Source organism: Salmo salar, chromosome ssa23, assembly GCF_905237065.1.
Source record: "Salmo salar chromosome ssa23, Ssal_v3.1, whole genome shotgun sequence".
Classification (NCBI taxonomy): domain Eukaryota; kingdom Metazoa; phylum Chordata; class Actinopteri; order Salmoniformes; family Salmonidae; genus Salmo; species Salmo salar.
The window spans coordinates 11,466,659-11,490,614 of record NC_059464.1 but is presented as its reverse complement, the minus strand read 5'-3'; the positions used below and the strand labels follow the sequence as shown (position 1 = coordinate 11,490,614).

At 41.8% G+C, this 23,956-nt stretch overlaps 1 protein-coding gene across 2 annotated transcripts; it reads right to left on the bottom strand.

Annotated features, from left to right (window-relative positions):
- Positions 1–1,941: 1,941 nt before the first annotated feature.
- On the bottom strand, positions 1,942–14,348 carry LOC106584056 (uridine-cytidine kinase 2-A). Of its 2 annotated transcripts, none has more exons than XM_014168875.2 (7): positions 14,132–14,348; positions 9,866–10,025; positions 9,184–9,280; positions 8,957–9,099; positions 8,655–8,752; positions 3,744–3,792; positions 1,942–3,256 (listed from the first exon to the last, which is right to left on the bottom strand). In XM_014168875.2, the coding sequence occupies exons 1-7, from the start codon at positions 14,234–14,236 to the stop codon at positions 3,120–3,122; spliced, it is 789 nt and encodes a 262-aa protein (XP_014024350.1). In that variant the 5' UTR covers positions 14,237–14,348; the 3' UTR covers positions 1,942–3,119. The 2 variants fall into 2 exon arrangements, with proteins under 2 accessions (XP_014024350.1, XP_014024351.1); XM_014168876.2 differs by lacking the exon at positions 14,132–14,348 and adding an exon at positions 12,952–13,518.
- Positions 14,349–23,956: the final 9,608 nt, after the last annotated feature.

Below are 23,956 nucleotides of genomic sequence, written 5' to 3'. Positions count from 1 at the left end.
TTGAATAATTTCAACTTTCAGGTAAACCAGTTAAGTCATGGCCATCACAACTTGATAGGTAACCTGGTTTTCTGTTTTACTTGTTGGTCTGGTAACAGTTTTGGTTATAGTCATACTATTTATTCCTCTCTCATCACAGGTCTCTTCCATGCTACAGCCATGTACAACAATGCCTGAGCTATGTGTCAAAGGCCTCATTCTTCACATACTGTATAGCAGTGGTGTAAAGTACTTAAGTAAAAATACTTTAAAGTACTACTTGTCGTTTTTTGAGGTATCTGTAGTTTACTATTTATATTTTTGACAACCTTTACTTCACTACATTGCTAAAGAAAATAATGTATTTTTTTCTCCATACCATACATGACACCCAAAAGTACTCATGACATTTTGAATGCTTAGCAGGGCAGAAAAATGGTCCAATTCACAGTTATCAAGATCTGCCTCTGATCTGGGGGACTCACTAAACACAAATGCATCTTTTGTAAATGATGTCTGAGTGTCAGGAGTTTGCCCCAGATCAGAGGCAGAAGGGATGGGGTACTTTTTCCACCACCGCTGTATAGCACATTACTATTTTCAATGTGTTTGATTCTAACATACATACAGTTAGTGTTCACACTGAGGCAGCTGACATTACTGTCTCATTGATTCACTGTTACACCCTGATCATGGAACAAATACAGTACAATAGCTAGCTAGCTATCTCTTGCAAGCAAGTAGCACATATGGTATCATGTCATTGAGTTAAATGAGCAGACATTTACAGCAGATTTCATCACCAACATTGAAGCTAAATGTATGCAATAAGACACAAAGCAACATTTGAATGACTGACATACAGACAATCCACATCCACAGCCTTTCGGACCATAATATATTTGAGCAAGGGAATTCATTTGTTACTGAACGTCTGCAAGATGGCTGCCTATGATAGATAGTACTTGACTGACTTTTTGAAGGCCTTTGAAATGAAAGGTAATGTACATCAAATTAAAGTTAGGCCATTTCGCATCGTATTACTAGTGTTTAAGGTTATATCCATAGTCTTCTCTTTCTCTTCAAAGGCAAAATCTCAAGTTCCTGTGCTGACATGTGAATCAATAAGTTCACTTTCTCTAGTTCTACATCTCACAAATTAGATAGCTAAATCATGGAGTGAACACAGTACTTTAGAAACCATTTCTCATTTCAATGATCAATCAATTTGAAGCTAATAATAAAAGTATTGATGATGCACAACAACAGTGTGACATGCCCATCATTGGCCCTGGAAATGTAGAGAAAAAAAAACCTACAGTATACACTTTGCATACAGGTATCATATATTTTGAGGTAGGAAACAACACAGCAGTCAGGACTTTTTTAAATACCTATATTTCTGAAAGCAAAACAATCTATTGTAATCGTAGACTACCCATTGCAATACAGTACAACCTTTAGTATAACACTACTAGCACAATTCAGTGAGTGAATGTTAACAAGACCATAATCTCACTTTTAATATCAGTCTGGGAATATTGCAGTATATTTTGATTGATTTGAATACATCACTGATAAATGAAACAATATATGGCGAGGCAATTTGACGTGGAATTAAAGTATATGAATGACCCGAGAGCCTACTCCTAAAGGACAATGTTTTGGTGATGCAAAATTGTACAAAATAATAGAAAACAAAGCAGTTGTACATTGATGAAATACACTGTTAATTAAATAGCAGTTGTAAAGATAAATTAAATATATTAATGCTTGTTGAGTCAATTGTACTAACATGGACAATCTCCATCTTTTTTAAGTGCAAATTTACCTCAAACGATCCTGCAGTTCAAGGCAACCTACAATATTTGTAGGCTTAAAACACCGCTATCAAATGAACCCTTACAACGAAAGAACTTTATGTAAAGAATATGTACTTCACTGATGTTCAGACAGAGGCAGTTCAAGTGATCTCATCCTTCAAGAGCATGAGCTTTTTTTATTAAATAAAAAAAGTTACAAGTTGAAGCCCCAAAGAATTCAATTGACATGGGGGCATTACAAACTACCGTGTAAGGTTTTCAGGGGGGCCATGTGGCCAAGTATAGAACGCGGTTTATTTATTTGGTTGGGTTGTCAGCCACCTTACACAAAACTGGTCGAGGTAAAGATTGAAAAAGACAAATCAATCTGTTATGTCCTCAAATTTAGGTTGTTTGTTCCAAGATGCATGGTAACAAGCAAATACTGTGAAAACACTGAAAAATGATTGAAAAAGAGCAACATCAAGAGGGTAAATAATACTACACTATGTACAAACTAAGAACACTGCTTTGATTTGTGAAGTCAAGTAGTTCTGTTTTTTTTTTCAGATGGAGAAAACATTAAGTTGCTTTGAGCCGCTGAATTGGTGAGCAAAGGCAGATAATCTGTGAAGGGCCTGAGAATTTCTTTCACTAGCTCAAGAGTAGGCTTGTAACACTGAGGCAAATGATAAAGGGTGGTAGCAGAGTAAAGGAATGTGAGAAGTGGTATCCTATACCATGTCAAACATGATTAGTGCTCTCAGGTACATGTACGTCAGTTAATCAAATAATTGCTAAATTGGAGTCTACAGAGGTGAATTGCATTCAGTTTTGCATCTCAGTTCTTGGATCGTTTCCAAGAACATGTAGTGTGTGTGTCTCTCAGAGTTCCCTCAGTAACAAATAAAATCTGTCACACGTCCTTCCTTCCATTCCAAACCAACAGTACAGAAAGACAGACAACATGACCAATCAAAATGCACTGACCACTGAACGCACAGCAAGGGCTCAAGATCAACCCAACTTCCTCCTCATTTATTAACATCTGCAAGCTCAAAAGGGGCCAGAATATCAAATAAAAATACATAAATAAAATAACTGCTTCACCTTTGAACTGAAACCGTTCAAAATCGAAGAGCTAATCCTCTTCCTCCGTTACAAAACATTTCATCATCCAGTGAAAAAAAACGAATCAAATGAAGGCATTGCATATTCTTGCTAGAGAAATTATTATTATTATTATTTTTTTAAATACAGTGTAGCAGACAGGTATGTACAGATGAGCCCTCCTCCATCGATCCCTAGCTCCCTGGTGTTCAGAGAGGGCCGGTGCAGTTAGTGGGGCCGACTGCTGGACTCTGACACCTGTCGTTTCCGGGGAGTTCCGTAACCGTTAAGGCTGCCATTCAGGCGTTTGGTCAGACCACCGTTCAGAATGTCCTGGATGTGCTGAACTATAAGGTTTATGGCAACTGTTAAGGAGAGAGGGGGGGGGACGACACATTGAAGGATAATCGTTAAGTGTTCCATTCCTATTTTATTCAGGTAAAATGTAAGCAGAACAAGTTCCAGAGTTTAAAAGCACCAGTTTGCAAATACCTTTTTTTTTTTTTTTTTTTTTTAATCTACAATTGACCTTGACATTCCAAAACAGAGACAGTCTGAAACATTCCCAGGACAAAACAGCTAATCTAGTCTGCTTCCCATGTATAGGCCTCACCAATCACAGGTCACAACAGCTATCTATCTCAAGACAGTAGAATAAACAAAACAGCCATCACATTCACATCCGCCTTTAGTAAATTAACCATCGCAGGGTAAGAGACTGGACTGATTAACAATGTAAATGGCAGACTCTCTGGGAAGATGTGTCCAAGAATGAGTCAGTGATGTTTGTCACATAACAGCCTGCTTGCTTACATAAGGCAGCAATCTTGAGAAACAAACAGTCAAACTCACCAAGATTATCTGCTCCTCTGGGAATGATCACGTCAGCACACTTCTTGGTCTACAGGGGGCGAAGAAATAAACATGTTTAGCAATACGATCTGAATCACATCTTAACCAAGATGGCGTAGCAGTAAGACGTTTGTTTTTGTCCCGTGTAAATATTCATTTTAATCTCTTTTTCCAATTTCGAATTAAAATGTACCTTCCTGCAACCCGCCTCACCCAATGTGGTAAGGGTCTGCTATTTTTGAGACCCAATAACTGGAACCTCCATCAGAAGCTAGCTATCAGAAGCTAGCCAGCTAATTAGCCACTGCTAGCGGCCTTTACCTTTAGACACCAGCCGCTTTAGCCCGTATAATCCCTGCCAGTCTGCACAGCGCGATATCAGCCCTGAGCATATTGGACTGCTTTTTCCCACTACATCACCGGATTCCTGCCGCAAGCTAGCTGGCTAGCTGCTACCGAGTGGCTATTGTAGCTAACGCCCTTGTCCAGAAGCAAGCACCAGTTAGCCTCGAGCTAGGCCCATCTCCCGGGCTAGCAAACGAAGTACACCAACTACAATACCTCTCTTGCCAATTGGCCTGGACCCTTTGTCGACACGGAGCCCTGCCGATCCATCACGACTGGTCTGCTGTAAGTAATTCGGCCGATGTATTCTCAACCGGCCTCTGCGTCGTGGATGACGGAGAAGACCCTTCTGCTAGCCCCGGCCTGCTAGCTTCCTGAACACCGTGTCTCCCGCTCGCTATTGCTGCTCATTGGACCCTATGATCACTCGGCTACACAGCTGATGCCTGCTGGACTGTTCATTAACATGGTACATCATTTTGTTTATCTGTCGGCCCCAGCCTCGAACTCAGGCCCTGAGTGTAGCTAACTGACCCTCTGCCCATTCATCACCATTTACCAGTTGTCTTACCCGTTAACCCGTTAACTTAGCTCTCCCACTCAACACCTGTGATTGCTTTATGCCTCTCTTGAATGTCAACATGCCTTGTATACTGTTGTTTAGGGTAGCTCTCACCGTTTTATTTTATGTCCTAGCCGTGTCTGAATCCTGGCTTAGGAAGGCCACCAAAAATTCTGAGATTTCCATCCCCTATTACAACACTTTCCGTCAAGATAAAACTGCTAAAGGGGCGGTGTTACAATCTACTGTTGAGATAGTATGACAGAACTCTGCAGGCTATCCAGGTCTATGCCCAAACAGTTCAAGCTTCTACTTTTAAAAATGAATCTCTCCAGAAATAAGTCCCTCACTGTTGCCGCTTGTTATAGACCTCCCTCAGCCCCCAGCTGTGCCCTGGACACCATATGTGAATTGATCGCCCCCCATCTATCGTCAGAGTTCGTACTGTTAGGCGACCTAAACTGGGATATGCTTAACACCCCAGCCGTCCTACAATCTAAGCTAGATGCCCTCAATCTCACACAAATTATCAAGGAACCTACCAGGTACAACCCCAAATCTGTAAACATTGGCACCCTCATAGGTATCATCCTGACCAACCTGCCCTCTAAATACACCTCTGCTGTCTTCAACCAGGATCTCAGCGATCACTGCCTCATTGCCTGCGTCCTCTATGGGTCCGCGGTCAAACGACCACCCTTCATCACTGTCAAACGCTCCCTAAATCTCTTCTGCGAGCAGGCCTTTCTAATCGACCTGGCCCGGGTATCCTGGAAAGATATTGACCTCATCCTGTCAATAGAGGATGCCTGGTTGTTCTTTAAAAGTGCTTTCCTCACCATCTTAAATAAGCATGCCCCTTTCAAAAAAATAAAATGTAGAACTAGGAACAGATATAGCCCTTGGTTCACTCAAGACCTGTCTGCCCTTGACCAGCACAAAAACATCCTGTGGCGTTCTGCATTACCATCGAATAGCCCCCGTGATACACAACTTTTCAGGGAAGTTAGGAACAAATATACACAGGCAGTTAGTAAAGCTAAGGCTAGCTTTTTCAAACAGAAATTTGCATCCTGTAGTACAAACTCAAAAAAGTTCTGGGACACTGTAAAGTCCATGGAGAATAAGAGCACCTCCTCCCAGCTGCCCACTGCTCTGAGGCTAGGAAACACCGTTACCACCGATAAATCCACTATAATTGAGAATTTCAACAAGCATTTCTCTACGGCTGGCCATGCTTTCCACCTGGCTACCCCTACCCCGGTCAACTGCCCGGCACCCTCCACAGCAACCCGCCAAAGCCCCCACCATTTCTCCTTCACCCAAATCCAGATAGCTGATGTTCTGAAAGAGCTGCAAAATCTGGACCACTACAAATCAGGCGGGCTTGACAATCTGGACCCTCTCTTTCTAAAATTATCTGCTGAAATTGTTGCAACCCCTATTACTAGCCTGTTCAACCTCTCTTTCGTATCGTCTGAGATTCCCAAAGATTGGAAAGCTGCCGCGGTCATCCCCCTCTTCAAAAGGGGGTGACACTCTAGACCCAAACTGCTACAGACCTATATCTATCCTACCCTGTCTTTCTAAGGTCTTCGAAAGCCAAGTTAACAAACAGATTCCCGACCATGTCGAATCCCACCGTACCTTCTCCGCTATGCAATCTGGTTTCAGAGCTGGTCATGGGTGCACCTCAGCCACGCTCAAGGTCCTAAACGACATCATAACCGCCATCGATAAGACACATCACTGTGCAGCCGTATTCATCGACCTGGCCAAGGCTTTCGACTCTGTCAATCACCACATTCTTATTGGCAGACTCGACAGCGTTGGTTTCTCAAACGATTGCCTCGCCTGGTTTACCAACTACTTCTCTGATAGAGTTCAGTGTGTCAAATCGGCGGCCTGTTGTCCAGACCTCTTGGCAGTCTATGGGGGTGCCACAGGGTTCAACTCTCGGGCCGACTCTCTTCTCTGTATACATCAATGATGTCGCTCTTAATGCTGGTGATTCTCTGATCCACCTCTATGCAGACGACACCATTCTGTACACTTCTGGCCCCTCTTTGGACACTGTTAACTAACCTCCAGACGAGCTTCAATGCCATACAACTCTCCTTCCGTGGCCTCCAACTGCTCTTAAATACAAGTAAAACTAAATGCATTCTCTTCAATCGATCACTGCCCGCACCTGCCCACCCGTCCAGCATCACTACTCTGGACGGCTCTGACTTAGAATACGTGGACAACTACAAATACCTAGGTGTCTGGTTAGAATGTAAACTCTCTTTCCAGACTCACATTAAGCATCTCCAATCCAAAATTAAATCTAGAATCGGCTTCCTATATCACAACAAAGCATCCTTCACTCATGCTGCCAAACATACCCTCGTAAAACTGACCATCCTACAGATCCTTGACTTCGGCGATGTCATCTATAAAATAGCCTCCAACACTCCACTCAACAAAGTGGATGCAGTCTATCACAGTGCCATTTGTTTTGTCACCAAAGCCCCATACACTACCCACCACTGCGACCTGTACGCTCTCGTTGGTTGGCCCTCGCTTCATACTCGTCGCCAAACCCACTGGCTACAGGTTATCTACAAGTCTCTGCTAGGTACAGCCCTGCCTCATCTCAGCTCATTGGTCACCATAGCAGCACCCACTCGTAGCACACGCTCTAGCAGGCATATCTCACTGGTCACCCCCAAAGCCAATTACTCCTTTGGTCACCTTTCCTTCCAGTTCTCTGCTGCCAATGACTGGAACGAACTGCAAAAATCACTGAAGCTGGAGACTCATATCTCCCTCACTAGCTTTAAGCACCAGCTGTCAGAGCAGCTCACAGATCACTGCACATAGCCCATCTGTAAACAGCCCATCCATCTACCTCATCCCCTTACTGTATTTTTTATTTATCTTGCTCCTTTGCACCCCAGTATCTCTACTTGCACATTCATCTTCTGCACATCTACCATTCCAGTGTTTAATTGCTATATTGTAATTACTTTGCCACCATGGCCTATTTATTGCCTTATCTTACCTCATTTGCACTCACTGTATATAGACTTTTCCCCCCTCTACTGTATTATTGACTATGTTTTGTTTATTCCATGTGTAACTCAAATTGCTATGCTTTATCTTGGCCAGGTCACAGTTGCAAATGAGAACTTGTTCTCAACTAGCTTACCTGGTTAAATAAATAAAATAAAGATGGAAACAACAAATGTCTAAACTTTCCAACTGTCAACAAAATAAAATACGCTTGACAAGGTGGGATCTTTTCATGTCTGTAAAATGTATTGTGAGAAATGGTGGTGGAAACTATGTGCAAATATTGATATAATAACCGTCATATTTTATATGATAAACTTGGAGTCATGCAATGATATGTTGTGTGTGGTCCTCCGACTGACTCAGGAAAGCATGCAGTTTATTAGGCTACAGATTAAATAAGCTATGATGAACTTCACAGGGTGGTGAAAATGCAGCTTAATGCTCCTTTCCAATAAATATTGAGCGTCTTATTCTGCTGACATGATCGATTCCTGGCTGCCGTTTGACAAATAAAAATAATAATTTTTTTTGTCCATAATAATCTCATCATGTAGGCTATACCTGCACTGTATCTGCGAGCTGTTGGCTAAAGCGCACGTGCCAAGACCAGAGTGGGTATATTCGCTAAATAACAACTTTTGTAGTGACAAAACCCATCAGTAGAGTTGAAATTGCGATGGAAACCCATTTAACTTGTATTTTTTTTTATTTGGTACATGGGAATTTAACCGCAAAAGTAAGTTTTATGTGCACTACATCACGCACAGCCTTTTATCCACAACAAGTCAATTTCATGGAAACATATCTGGCGGGAAAATGCGGATTTTAGAATATTTGCATGAAAATCTGTCGACAATTGGATGGAAACCTAGCTATTGACATAATTTGATTGGTCCAAGGCTCTTAGAATACGTGTTGTGGCAGTATCATAGCTAAGTACTCACTGGCAGACAGAACTCTTCAAAGGCGGGCTTAACAAAGGTGATGTATTGCGTTAACACCTGCTCCAGGTCCCTTCCACGCTCGCTGATGTCTCGGAGCACTGCGGAGGGAACACAGAACGGGAGTGGAGCTTTCAGAATGATTTCTCAGAAAAGATTCTTACAAAACTATTAGACTTCATCATCCGGTTCCCATTCATGCCCTCCAGGCCCTGTATTGGAAGCCCCCTGGTGTTTTTGTACAACTCACAAGTTTGATGTGTTTCATCCAATGAAATAGTGAATATATATGTCTAAGGTTTCACCCCTGCGTGAGAGCCGTGTGTCTGCATCTGTGTCCACAAACAGCTTCATCTGGAACAGGTCCCTGATCTCCTGGGAGTAGAACATCAGGATGCCCTCGAACAGCACCACATCTGCTGGGTACACCGTCACCGCTTCTTCCTTCCTGACACACACACCAGAGAGAGGACAATGTGTAGGAGATGAGATGAGTGAGTGAGTGAGTGGAGTGAGTGTCCTAACCACTGACCTGGAATGGGTGACAAAGTCATACACTGGGATCTGCACTGTTTGGCCCTCCAAAATGTCCCACAACGTTTTGACGATGAGCTCATTGTCAAATGCATCTGAGAAGAGAGAGAGCAAAGGCACTCAGAACAATGTCTATGTTTCTGCTGGTGCCACTGTGCCAGGCCATAGGATCTAGATCTAATCCCACAAGGTGGCATGTTGCTATGGGGATAGCGTCTGTGCTGATATGCAACCTATTTAGTGAACTACTTTTGACCAGGGCCCAAACATTATCTACCACACTGTCTGAGACAGACTACTCTGCTACACATTCTACCAGAGGCACCGCTTGCTAAGTATGTACTCTGAATGAGACAGATTTTCAATACAGCAGTCATTGGCCCCAAGGCAGAACATGTAGAAACCATTAGTTCTCTCCAGGAATTATGGTAATTCTATTTCTAAGAACTAGGGGGAAAAGCCCAACAGAAGTATCCTTTGAGTATAAACTCAACAACGCAACTATTTATCTTCAATGAGAGAGCAAAGGGATGTGAGAAAATATTCTTAAAAAAAAAAAAAATTACACTGGAAAGCAAGCAAGGGATAAAGCTACATTTGCTAGTTGTTAACATATACCATACGACTACGATTTAGCGATTGACATGGTATCCAGATAAATAAATAGATTACATAAATACCTGGGTGGTCGAAGTTGAACTGCCCCTTCAGTGCCTTGGCCTTCTGGTCCGGTGTGAGGACCCTGTAGAAGCTGTCTTGGCTGAGAATGGCCACCTGGCGCTGGTGATGGTCAATCTTGTTCTGACCAAGCAGCTCCATGATCTTACCGCAGACAGACGACTGGCCATGGGCAGAGGGAGGAGCGAGAGACTGACAGTTAAGTCTGTCAGATAGTGTTATCTGAAGTAAATTTGTGACCCATAAAGATGTAAGAGTGGAGTTGTGTTCACTGAGCTATGGAGATATTGAATATATTGTTACCAGACTATTACATAGATGTACAGACAGTACAGAAGAAGCCAAATGTGCAACAGCTCTCATTTAAAATGTTCTTAGATGTTTGCAATACTCTGACCTATTTTACAGCTAGAATCCTCATTTACTCATCGGGCCTCTCTGACTCAGGGCCCCTGGGTGTGGTCACCTTGCTGGTTTCTAGTTGACTACATCACGCGTGGCTAAGCTCTTCCTAAACGAACAAGGAGGAAGTGACAGCATTCTTTTACATTGGAAAATATACTAATATTAATAACTCCAAAAGGGCACTACCCCATCCCTACTGATCTCGCAGTACAGCCCAAAAGACATGTCTCTACGGTTCATTAGCCAATTCAAGGAAGAGGAGAGTGGGCCTACAGCAAATAGGATAATAAGATCAGTAATGAGGATCTCACATTATGACAACAACACTGTTGGGTGGAACCTTGGCAGAAATTACTTGGATGAAGTCACTTTCAAAAATGTTTTTCAACACATGAAGTCTTGTAACATTATTTAACAAATTAAGTCCAAACCAGACTTGTGTCATTGAGAACAGTAAGGCTGCTACTGACCAAGTCTGAGGCACACCACAGTAGACAGGATGTCGGTCAGTCAATATCGAGGTGCTATTCTTAGACCACTGCACCTACACGTGTCACCAGCCATGATAATCTAACTGCTTGCTCCAGGCCTAATAGAGATCAGAATAAGAGATGACTGGCAACAGACATTAGGGTCAAGTTGAACTTGTTGTTAGAGAAGGGAAAATGTATTGCAGCAGAAGAGGAAAATGCATGCTACCAATCAGTGAAAAATACATTTGCGTCTCCTTGAAAAGAGCTCAGACAGGGCAAAGATATTACAAGACGATAAAGCAGAATATATTTGTCTGGATTCAATACACGTTTATAAATCAATCTACATTCAGAGGGAATAGTTCAAGGATGTCAAATAAGGGGCATTACAAGATGTTCATGCAGCCACAATATGTTATTTGATGGGACTCACTGTACTTAGTCACCAGTCCGGGTCACACTATCAATCCATTTAACTAATAATCCGCAAGTTGGGCCTGGGCCCTACAGACTTCATACATTCAGCCTAAACTGACTTCCCAGAAAGGTTTGTCAGAAGAAAAAAAACTCTGTCGGATAAACAGGTGGCTCTACTGGTAGTTTCTCTCTTTCGTTTGTTGTGGGGTATGATACCAAGAAATATTACACGCAAAGGAGCATCAAGTGGACCACAATTCATGCTCTAGAACAGCATTTCATAGAGGATGTACATTACTCAATTTCTTATCTGCATTTATTTTCTTCAAACTTTCTACAAAAAATTACAAAGCAAACAAATGTTAGAGAGATGATTGTCAGGTTAGTGCTTGTGAGGTTTCTGAGAGCTCCAACTCTCCCAATACCAGATCCCTTTGTAGTTTCACATTTCTTCCAAGCCCTTAATAAAACAGTGATTGCCGAAACTGCTCTTGGTTACAAAGGACCAGGCCAGGTCTCTTGCCCAAGCATGGGTCAGTCAGACATACATTCAAAGTCTACCTCTTCTATTGCCAACGCTGACTAAACATTCCCCTGCCCCAGTTCAAAATTCTATTGTGTCCAAAAAAGCTAAACTGTCGTTTAGCCTGCAATCCTACGTCAGAGGTACATAAAGACAATTGACAAGCTATGTCATGATCAGTTACAGTGGGTATAGCAATCTGTACTGTAAAAGGAAAAAACTTTTGGGGGGAGAAAAATCTGGACTTTTTTTTTATTTTTACATGGTCAGCTCACTGGCTGTTATGACAAAACACAGCTGAAGGTCAAATAAACGTAGCTGGGAAGGAATAGTACAATTGTGCCTGACTGACAGTAGGCCTACTAGTGATGGGGGATTATTATTTTTGATGATATAAAGTATCGTTTTGACAATATTGCAATATTATTTTTGCACTGGTTTACTGTACTCCGATATTTTTCCTTCATAGCTTGTATTCAATCTTGTTTTTAAATAGGGAGCCCATTTGTTTTCAGAACATTTATTTATCTCGGTCACTCTGCAGTAGACATATGGTGAGCAATATGTTTGGAACATCGAATTGCAATATATGGAATTTCAATACATAATGTATCGGCACCTAAGTATCTCAGCCCTAAGGCCTACTGTGCTAACCTGAACTGTTGTGCTTGCTTGGATATTTCAGGAAATATGGTGGATGCATAACCAGGCTAGCAGAGTAAAGCTCTCCCTGGCTCAGTAGGCCTATAGTGTATAGTTCCACAATATGACTTGTGACAAGAAATGGGTTTGACCATAATAAATCCTCCCTCGTCTTAAATACTATTCAAAACATGATAAAAAAAATAACATATGCAACCTTCGAAAAAGAGAGGGATACTCATTCAAATCTTTGAGACAGCAGAGACTACACAATACAGCAGAGGACATAGCTGCAAGGCCATCAGCCATTTCCGGGGACTTTTTAGGACGGTCTCAGGTAGATAGTGAAAAACAAAAACAGAAAAACAAGAGATAACGGTCACTTTCTTCAGAGGGGTGGGGGGAGGTGCATTTGAAAGGCCACATGTTTAGAGTACCTGTTTACCTGGCAGACAATTGTCAATATAAGTGTGCTAGATTATAAAGTGATGTCATGTTGTGAATAATAGACTTTGGCATGGTTGAATTCTTGCTTCTGGAGAGAAGAGCACGTATTATTTACTGTACCATGATGAACAGTAGCCTACACGGAAAAAACGGCAACACACTGACGTAGACCGAGGCTTACCTCCTTGCACGTTATGAGGTAAGATGTGAAACAGATTACCCAAGACAGTAGGCTACAGTATGAAGATTGGAAAAGCAGTTTTAGCCCATCGAAATTCCAAATCACTTATAGGCGATGTCATGGCGACGTTGGATAGCTAAACTCATGCGTAAGTAACACGTCATCTTGTCTAACGGTCGTATCGCGCATGTGCAAGCCATCAACTCAGACACTCTGGACTAAAGCTGTTTGACAAAAATGAAAAATGTATGTTTGTCACTTTCACGAGGTTGGAGTAATAACATGTTCAAATACTAAAGACGTTACCTCGAATCTACTTCGTGCCTTTTGATTTCTAGAAAATGAACTACTGAGGAAGATTTTTTTTTTTTACTTCTCTCATTGACTTTTCAAACCCCAAACCCTGACAAAGTCTGTTTGGCAAGCATTCCAGGAAGTCTCGCGATGTTGCGCTCTTGGTTTAGAATTTTTATTTATTTTACTGTGCCGCGAATTATGGTGCATAGACAGTTTTCACTGCTCGCCAGGTGTAATCAGCTGGTCCTGTCGACGCATTAGAAAGTGAATATTAACAGTGGGCGGACTGGAGCTCGACGTCACATATACATATCTATATATTTTTTTATGAATAAGAAAACTACTGATTTCAGCACCCGTTCTGAAATCAGTAGTTTTTGATAAACTAAAATTGTATATGCTGCTTTAGCTCCAGTCCGCCCACACTAGTCGCCGCTCAACTCCATCGTAAATCGTTGAGTTTAGTTGCTTTTCGGTTCCGTCGGATGTCATAAATGCCCTTTCTGAATTGAATAAACCACAGGAGTAGATTCCCCTCAAAATCCTTGTTTGTGTTAATATTTAATTATTTGTACACGAATTGATAGGGTTATAGACAAAGACATACATGAATGCAAGTTGGATTAAGGCCAGTTCTCTACAGCCACATAAGTGGGTTAAATTATTGCCAAACAGGACCTATTGCTATACACGCTTTATAAATGTCAATGTTTTTCAAGAAATTATTAAAGGACAAACGAGCTTTATTGGGACAAATTAATTCATTGGTCTGTCATGACAGGAGCCACGCGGTCAGGGAGTTCTCATCTTTCAACCACGTTGACAATTCAGTGTTAAAAATAAAAACATAACATTTCTAATTAATAAAAATCACAATGCCAACCTTGCCGCTGGCAGTCCCTCCGGCTACCCCGATGAGGAATGGTTGCCGAATAGCGTTCTCGTTTTCGGCTTGACTGTCCACCCTTGTCTCGCTATCGCCTGCCATGCTTGCTATAAACGCATACAGAAGCACGGAGGTGGTTTTGCTCCACTTGCGCTCCTCCCCTCTTTTCAGTTGTGCGTTTGCTTTGATGCTATGAGTATGCCTGGATATCAATCCGGTCTTTTGTAAGCCACTTGAAATGCAGAACCTTCACATCAGGTTATGTGTTATTGCAATTCAATTATCAGACTCTAGGCCCATATATCAGGTATTTTGTGGCCTACATTTTGATTATATCAGTTCAGTTAAAGATGCACTCCAGGATCTTAAAGGTGACAGGCAAAGGTCTCCATAAATACCTTAACACTTAATAATAATGCTCATGCAGGCTTCATTAAAAAGTCCTCAACAGCATTTTTGTGTATCACAACATTTTGGCTTTCATTTCTAGTTTTTGGTGAAGATGTCATTTTCTGGGCATAAAATGCAAGGATGACATCATTATTAGGCAAAAAGAAAGAACAATGCCCTTACTGCAAGCAACACAAGCTACAGACATGGCTTTTGTGAGCCCTTTTCTGGATCAGACATGAAACAGATTATACTGACATGATGTGAGAAGCCACTTGTACATCTGGGGGAAATACATTTATGTCAACAACGATCACTCATATGCAGATAATGAGATCTGGCTAGTTAGCTAGCTATAGCCAGTCAGTGAATTCCCAATCAATCTGATGTTGTGGCTGCAGTTCAAACAGCCAATACTAGCTAGCTAAAGTTTTGAGTTGAAAATAAATTATTGGATGACACAACACATGTATAAATTGGCTAGCTAATAAACTTAGCAGAAATAGCTATTGTTTCCCTAGAAGAAAACTATAGGATATAGCTAGCTAGCTATCTACAGCCATTGATGCTGTGGCAGCTAGCTAACTAACTGACCAAAACGTGGCTAACTACCACATGAAAATAATACAGCTATGGTAATTCTGGTTTGCTAAATGTTACCATAAAGCTAGACCCTTTCTGTTAAATGTATTGGTTAGCTTGCTGGGTAACTAGCAAATGTTAGCTAGCCCAAATGTGTATAGATTATAGCTAGCTAGCATAGAAATAATAACAATAATCCATGTGCCTACAATATGTGCTAAGTTTTATTCACACTTAATAGACAACCAACAAATTTGAATTTGTTTTGTGACAGAAATATTACAGACAAGACAAATTGTAGACTATAACATGGGATACAACATTACAGTAACATCTAGATAAATACATTAGATACAGTATATTGTCAAAAGTAGGATATTTCATTTATTTATGTTAGAAATGTGGATCACATATAGGCCTATGTAATTAGATAAGGATATAAGGAAAAATATGTATTTAAGCTCTAAATAGTCATCCAACCAAAACAGTAAACATGCATTGATAATAACCAATGATAGGTGGCCACATCAACCATTTATGAGCATGTAGTTAGTGCCTTTTGCTTCCAAGAAAACAGAATAAGGTTGTCTCCCACAATGCTTTGGCTTCGACTTCAAGTTGTAGTTGGTGAGGAGCAACAGCAGAAATTTCCAGTCGACTACAGTCGAAAGTTCATGAACTTTGATCAAGGGTGACTACATTTAAAATACCCAAATGCGGGACAAAGGGATGATTTTGCGGGACATTCACTGGACAGTGTAGCCTATATTAATATTTTTTTTGGGGAAGCACCCCCCATCCCACACACAGAAAAACTGCACTGAACAAGCTAATGGAAGAGCGCCTACAGGCTACTCCTTTGCCTCGAGGCAAATGCGGTTATGCAGGAAAGATGGGAGTAATACTTGTCCAAGTAAACAGTTCTGGTTGGTCTCAGGGAATGTAAAATAGTTAGGAAGGGAGTCTTTGAAACCCCGATTGCGTGAAGTAGCAGCAAAATATGTTAAATTAGCAAGAATGAGCATGGAGAGCCTCACAAATTTGACGAAATCCACCATATCTTTTCAGTTTAATAACATTATATATTTTTTCAGTCTAATACAGCTATTTATTTACTTTTGTAGCTCTTCCTCAGAAGCATGCTTTTTTAACTGTCCTCTCCAAGTTTAGCTGAAATTTAGACCGAAAGGATTTTACAAATGTGATTGGTTGATGATATGACATTGGCCTATGTATCGCTTTGCAGAATATCAGATCTCAACAATGATTGGGGAAGTGTTTAACATCACCAGTACCACATCCTTATGATATATATCTTTTCAAAAGAGCAACGTGACTGCAAACGAGATCTGTATAAAATGACGAAATGCTCATGTCTCGGCTCGAACAATGGGAGTCGTTATCCCACAGACGGGAAGGCAGGCGAAAACTTTAGGTCCAAAATAAGCTAAAAGAAACGCATTGGGCTTATTTTGAACAGATTTTGGCGAGTGAAACCTCTCGCTTCACCTCATCCTCTCTGCTAAACAGACATAGCTTGACTGAAATACGGAACAAATCTACCTTTTTTGTAAATTAGTGGTGTTTTTTTATAAAAAATGTATTGATTGAATTGATTAGACAATGAAAAAAATTATAATACATAAGGGCGCTCCAGCTGGTGACGCCTCCACATACAATTTAAGAAAATCATTAAGGACTTCATCACATCATCCAAAAACATGGCGGATGAATTTAAAATGTTAATATCTTCAGCTGTCAGTGATGAAAAACAAATTGGCCTTAGATTCAATTATTTTAATAATTCGATGGATGTTTTTTGCACAAAGATGATGACTAAAGTGTCTTATTATGAAGTTTAAAATCTGTCTTCTCTATGTGGCCATGTATGGAAATTGTCTTTCTGGGCCAGGTGTCAGTTAAACTGCAGTACTGAAGCAAAACTGTAGAAGCAGCCGAAACCATGCTTCTAGACCGGAATCATCGGTCATTGGTTATGCAAATCAAATCAAAGTTTATTTGACACGTGCGTTGAATACAACAGGTGTAGACCTTACAGTGAAATGCTTACTTACAGGCTCTAACCAAGAGTGCAAAAAAGGTATTAGGTGAACAATAGGTAGGTAAAGAAATATGCAGTCGACATCACTGAGGTATAATAAAAACTGGAGACTGCGTCCAAGATGTCCGACCATTGTTTTCGAGGTAATCTACTAACATTCACATACGCCGATTCATGGAACGTCTATATCCAGGTTACATCTGGTTTATCTGGACCAACATCACATGCGCACAAGCACACAGGGAGCAGCGGCGACATCAACACGTCATCCAAAAACATGGCAGATATTGTATGAATATAAAATGTTAATATCTTCAGCTGTGAGTGATGGAAAACAAAATCAGCCTTAGCTACAATTATTTGAATAATTAAATTAATGTTTTGCACATATGTTTTATTTGAATATTTACGTTAGGGACCACCTCATCTGTGAAGTGCGGGTGTGCACAAATTCAATTCGACCTAGGAAACTTTGGCAAAGCTGTCACGTCCTGACCAGTAATAGGGGTTATTTGTTATTGTAGTTTGGTCAGGACGTGGCAGAGGGTATTTGTTTTATGTGGTTCGGGGTGGTGGTTTGTTTAGTAGGGTATTTGATTTATGTATTCCGGGGTTTTTTGGGCACTGTTCTATGTTAGTGTATTTCTATGTTGTGTCTAGTCTTTTGTATTTCTATGTTTTGTTAATTGGGGTTGGACTCTCAATTGGAGGCAGGTGTTTTCTAGTTGCCTCTGATTGAGAGTCCTATATATAGGTATGTGTTTGTTGAGTACTTTGTGGGAGATTGTTCTGTGTATAGCCTTGTGCCTTACCAGCATGTATATAATCGGTGTGTTTTTGTTGTGTACGTGTTTATTTTGGTTCTCCTTCTTCACCAAATAAAAGATGACTGCACATATTCCTGCTGCGTTTTGGTCTATATCTGACGACAGCCGTTACAAAAGCATCAAGTCTATAAAACTTAGTGCACTGTCTTTGTAACAGATTCTAGTGTTGGGAACATAAAAATGAATTGAGATCAGATTAGGTGCATACATCGCCACCTACTATAATCCTTGCAATCCCAAGTACTTCTTTGCCACTACAACCTCTATTTTCTGTTACTTTCGATCCATTTCTGCAGATCAATTGACAACCATGGCTATAAATGCTAAAAAGCTCACCTTACAGAAGCACATATTCATCTCATCACTCTCTCTTGGTCTCTGCCTACTCACAGGAATCCTCTCAGGATCCCTCACCCTGTACCCACCTTCCTCTGCCACTCTCTTCACTGCTTCAGCATACAACACTTTCTATACTACTCTAATCCGGCAACCTCGGTCTGCCTTTCTCTCACCGGACACCTCCAATCTCCAGCCCCATGGGCACCGCCACAACTTGCACACATAACTTTCGCCACCAATATCACACCTTCCTTAGTTTCATGCCCCCCTGCACACTTCTCATATCTAGGCATCTCCCTCATACACACTGCTGCAACATGCCCATAAACTTGACACTTAAACCACCCATGGCTGCGCCCCTGCCCAGTCATGTGAAATCCATAGATTTGGGCCATATTAATTTATTTCAATTGAGTGATTTCCTTATATGAACTGTAACTCAGTAGAATCGTTGAAATTGTTGCATGTTGAGTTTATAGTTTAGTTCTATATAGATTCAGCCGCAGGACGATTTTTTTCTTGAGCGGATGGTCGGGGGGCCAGGACATAATTACAAATAATTGTAGACGACAAATTGACTACAAGAAGCCCAAACAGATATAATTATCACGCCTGCTCCCGCTACCCCTCTCTGGTGCTTGAGGGCACCAGGCGGGCCATCATTACGCACACCTGTTACCATCATTACGCGCATCAGCTCTCCATTGGACTCACCTGGACTCCTTCACTTTGTTGATTGCCTCATCTAAATCTGTCTTATCCTCAGTTTGATCCCCGTGTCAGCATTAATATTGTTTTGTTCTCCCTGTCCAGATGCAGTCCTTGTTTCGTTTCATGTCTGTTATTCATTAAAATGTTCACTCCCTGTACTTGCTTCTTGTATGCCAGCGTCTGTCCTCACAGAATGCTGACACCAATATTGGAAGCATCAGGGAGTTTTTTTCTGTTTTTTTTGTTGGGGTTGGTGACGTCGGGTCCAGGTGCCGCTGCCGAAGGAACAGGTGCCTCAGCTGGCTCGTCACGCTTCCAGGCCTTAACTGGCTCAAGAGGGTTTTTTTGCCTCGGTTTGCTCATCATGCTCTCATCCCACGTCCCATTCTATATTTTCATACAGTTTTGCACAGTGTATACTATAGACAGTATTATTACACTGTTGGCTTCATTTTCCAGTCTTGGGCTGAGTTTATGTTAGCCAAACCAAGGTGAGATTGCACTGTTGTTTTTTTTTCAAACAGTTGCTGGGTTGCGATAGTGTTTTGTTACAATATTTTACAGTACAAACAGTAACTATCCTAGCTAGTTTCCCTTGGAAACTCACAACTTAGCTCTTTTACACTGAGGGTTTCAGTGTATAGCTGGGTTAACTATAGTTCTGTTACCTTACTTTACAGTACAGACAGTAACTATCCTAGTTTCCCTTAACTCATATAACAGCTAGATTATACTGCTGGTCTTATGCAGTGTGTTGTTGGGGTTGCCATATTCTTTTGTTACACTGAAGGGCATCAGTACCCATCTCTTCTTTCCACAGAGCGAAACTACCATATCCAGTACTGCGTTTCGCCTCGAGAAATGCAAGGTGTCCCTGCCCACAGGCAGCGGACTGCGTTTTAAGAAAGGTGGCACTCGGCAGTCATCCTGACGTGCTTGCCATCGGCATTGGCACCTTCTCACAGGCCCAAAGGCCAAACTGAGAGAGGCAAGTGTACCCTATTGGTACCAAATACAGTGGCGGAAGGCTATGCACTCCTATTCCGTCCACCACTATAGTTCTGGTGCCTCTAATGTCTCAGGGTCTTTTAGTGTTGACGCCCAGGTTGAATGTTTCCGAATGAGTTCAGATTAAAGAAGTGTCAACCTCCATCCTAACCCCTCATTCTGGCCAAGGGTTCTGTCTGACAAACACGTTAACCGGCCATTTACAGTTGTCCACATACTCCCCTCTCGCTGTTGCAGGGGAACTAGGGGCTTTCCCCAGTGTGTTGTGTTTGCCTAGGGCAATGGACACTTACATTTTCACACACACAGGCAATTATCCGTTTTTGTTTTCTATGGTGAGAGAGTTCTGGGCCAGGGCCTATCCGACCAGACGCTCACATTGTATGATGGACACTGTTACTGCAGCATTTTGGCTGGTCCGCCGACCTTTTGCTTTGAATAGAAAGACAGGCTAACTTGGCTTTGCTGTAGTGCAGCCAAAGCCTGCCAGCAGCATACCTACCAAAGGTTGCACTGTGTACATTACAATGTAGAAAAACGCATATCAGCTATCTTTCAATAATTATCCATATTTCCGGAGCTTCACCATATTCTTCCTAACTATTTCTATGGATTCGCGGACGGAATTCATGGAAGATGCCAAAACTTGAGATAACACTAGATAGCAAAGTCAAAAACTTGTTTACACGGAGCTGCATTGGGGTCAGGATGCATTCATGGTTACATTGACACCGTGGAGCCGGTGCAAGATATTGGTCGGAAAACATACCTCAATGCAGGGATGGGATATGCCACTATACTCCAAATTTGATGGTGTCTTAATGTAACCATAATTGCGTTCCGACCCCAGTGCAGCTCAGTGTAAACAAGCATAACGGTAGAGTTGGTATCTTCTGGCAAGGCCAGTGGTTTCCATCTGTGGTGAAGTTTTCCCTAAATCAATTCCAGCTCCAGAGCCAGCCATAGATCAAGCTGGCTAATCTTTGGAATATGGTGTAGTAAAAAAAAAACAAGCAACCACAGATAACTATCTAGATAAAGTTAGCAAGATACCTAACCAGATAAGGTTAATGCTAGCTCGCTACAGTGATAGCTGTCAGTGCCCTACTTGATGTTTATCAACTCCATGTGGAGATTCCCACACCCAATTTGTGAATATGAATAAGTAGCAGTGGAGGCTGCTGAGGGGAGGATGGCTCATAAAAAAAGTCTGGAACATAGCAAGTGGAATGGTATCAAATACAGCAAATGGAATGGCATCAAACCATGTGCTTGATGTATTTGATACCATTCCACTAATTCCGCTCCAGTCAATACCACGAGCCCGCCTATACCAATTAAGATCCACAAACCTCCTGTGAAGTAACCTTCATCATTCTTCCGAAGTCATAAAAAGTCAGTCATAATCCATAACCTTACATTTAGACCAAAAAGCACATTTTTGTTTGCATACATTTTGACGATATAGCCCATTTTTACTTTATGCTTGTGGTAAACTCATTCTTCGGAACCTAAACGTGCATTTCCTCTCTAGTACAGGAAACTACATCGAAATAGTGGCGGCAACTTACTCTGGTCATGGCTAGAAGGATCCCGATTTTGCCTAATTAAAGATGCACCATGCAGAAATCGCTAATTTCCTGGTTGCTAAAATTCTAATAGTTTGCTTATTTCAATTTATGTGACAAAACAAGCAGCGAGACTGTAGAGAATCATTGTACCATCTAAACCGCTGTGAAATATACTTTCAATAAACCCCAAATATTGTATTTTCAGCTGTTTGAAGCTGGTGTCCAAAACTGAAAGTAAAAGATGCAAAAACGAAACTTAAGACTGGGAAGCAAAGAAATAGTGCATATAGAACATATCTACTGCTTCTTAGACTTGCTTTCAACGAGAATTACAGATTTATAACTCAGTCTATGTGAATTTAGTCGGGTTGCTCAAAAAGTTACATATTGCAGATTTGAAGTCAAAAGTTGAAATGTTTTGCATTTTAGCAAACCTAACCATTTTCACAAGCCTAATTATTCTAACCTGTTACATTAATTATCCTAACCTGCTGCGTAAATTCTCCTAACGCTTCGAACACACCGACTGTGTCATTGCATCACTGCTGCATAACATTTTGCGCAGCTAGGCAACTATACTGATGCAGGTATCTTTTGCAGATGGTCGCATGCGGTTGGACACATGGAGGAGAGAATCATTTTTGCAGTATCCTCAAAACCGTGTCTTTTTGACACAACTGCTGACATCTACAGGGACATAAACACAAAAAAATGCTGCTTGGAGACAAGTGTCCACGATAGTAGGATTGCCAGGTCAGTTTAGTAGTGAGCTTGTGCTAGATGTGGCTAGCTAGCTAACCTAGCTTGCTAACCTAGCCAATGAGGTGTGTGTGTGTGTGTGTGTGTGTGTGTGTGTGTGTGTGTGTGTGTGTGTGTGTGTGTGTGTGTGTGTGTGTGTGTGAAAGAAATAGTCAAATAAATAATGCTAGTTACTACCCTGATAACTTTACCAAATAATAATGTTTGAAAGAGTGTGAATGTCAGATAAATAGTAATAGAAATGGTAGATACTACTGTACCCCTGATAATTTGGTCAGATAACCGTGTGTGTGTGTCCATGATAGCTATCTAATAACTATAGTTATGCTAGGTAATGGTTTGGCTTATCATGTTCATATCTATGTAGAAGAAGACTGTAGGAGGAAGCGGAGAGGACTCAGAGACAGGTATCAGAGAGAGAGAGCGAAGGGCAGTGTTATATCTAGCCTAGCTGTAGAAGAACGCACGTCTGCATGGTTTCACATTGTACATCACTCTGTCGTTTAATGACATGTGCCACTCATCCTGACAACCCATTCATCCATAAAGCAGCACACTGTCGTAAACCATAACAACGTACAGTATGACGTACAGCACGTCGTACCATACATAACATTTCCCCCCCCTTTCCAAAACCAGGGACTGGTACCATATATAAAATGTCCATAGGGCAAGAACCTAGAGTGATACCTGTAAGAAATAAAACATTAACCTTTAAACAGAAGGACTCTCCAAACTAACCAGTTCAGTCCATTAACCTGGAGGTTGACTAAGACACCTACCGGAGCCTAAGAATGAAAAGAGGTTAAGTAGTCCCCCAGATGAGCAGGGCGAGTTCGTGCCGCATAGGCCTTTCTTCAACCGCCACCGCTTGTGGCTCTGGCCCTTGGGGAGCCCGTAGAGGCTGGGGCTCGGGTGGTAGTGGTGGGGGAGGTCCATCCGGTGGCGTCTCTGGCCTGCATGTCTGTTCTGTGTGCATTCGTATTCCTTGAGGAGCAGGGACTTTCCTGAGGCGGCTGGCGTGCTAGCGTGATCCATTGCTCAACATGAATGTGGCGGGCCCCAGTTGTCGACTGACCTGCAGGGGTTGCGACCAGAATGAGGCCATTTTGTTGCACCGCTGAGGCCGTCGGGCTCGGACCCAGTCAGACACTTGGATGATCGACTTCTTCACCCTGTGTGCCTTGTCAAAACGCTGTTTCATTGCTCTTTGGTGCCTGGTCACTGCCTGCTGTTCTTGGGTGCACCTAGTCGCCGGTTCTGCAACTCTCTGTGTTCTGAGTCTGTCCAGTGGCAGTTCCATCTCACGACCTAGCATGAGGGATGCCGGGGAGGCCTGTGTTGTTGTGCGTTTGCTTGCTCTGTAGTGCATTAGCGTTTGATTCAAAGCAGTTTGGAACGTGCACCCCTGGACCATGTCTGCTCTGATGCCGTTCTTCAGCGTTTGGTTGAAGCGTTCCACCCCTCCGTTAGCTTGTGGGTTGTAGTAGGCCGTGCGGATGTGTTTGATTCCCTTGTTGCTGAGATATGAGGAGAACTCGGCAGAGATTAGCTGGGGCCCATTGTCCGTGGT

What these genes read in the sequence shown, in the direction of transcription:
- LOC106584056 (XM_014168875.2), bottom strand. Translation starts at nt 14,236, where the DNA reads ATGGCAGGCGATAGCGAGACAAGGGTGGACAGTCAAGCCGAAAACGAG. An exon ending in GTTCAACTTCGACCACCCAG is followed by an intron (nt 9,281 to 9,865) that starts GTATTTATGTAA and finishes CTCTCTTCTCAG; the next exon opens with ATGCATTTGACAATGAGCTC. An exon ending in CACACGGCTCTCACGCAGGG is followed by an intron (nt 8,753 to 8,956) that starts GTGAAACCTTAG and finishes TTCCCTCCGCAG; the next exon opens with TGCTCCGAGACATCAGCGAG.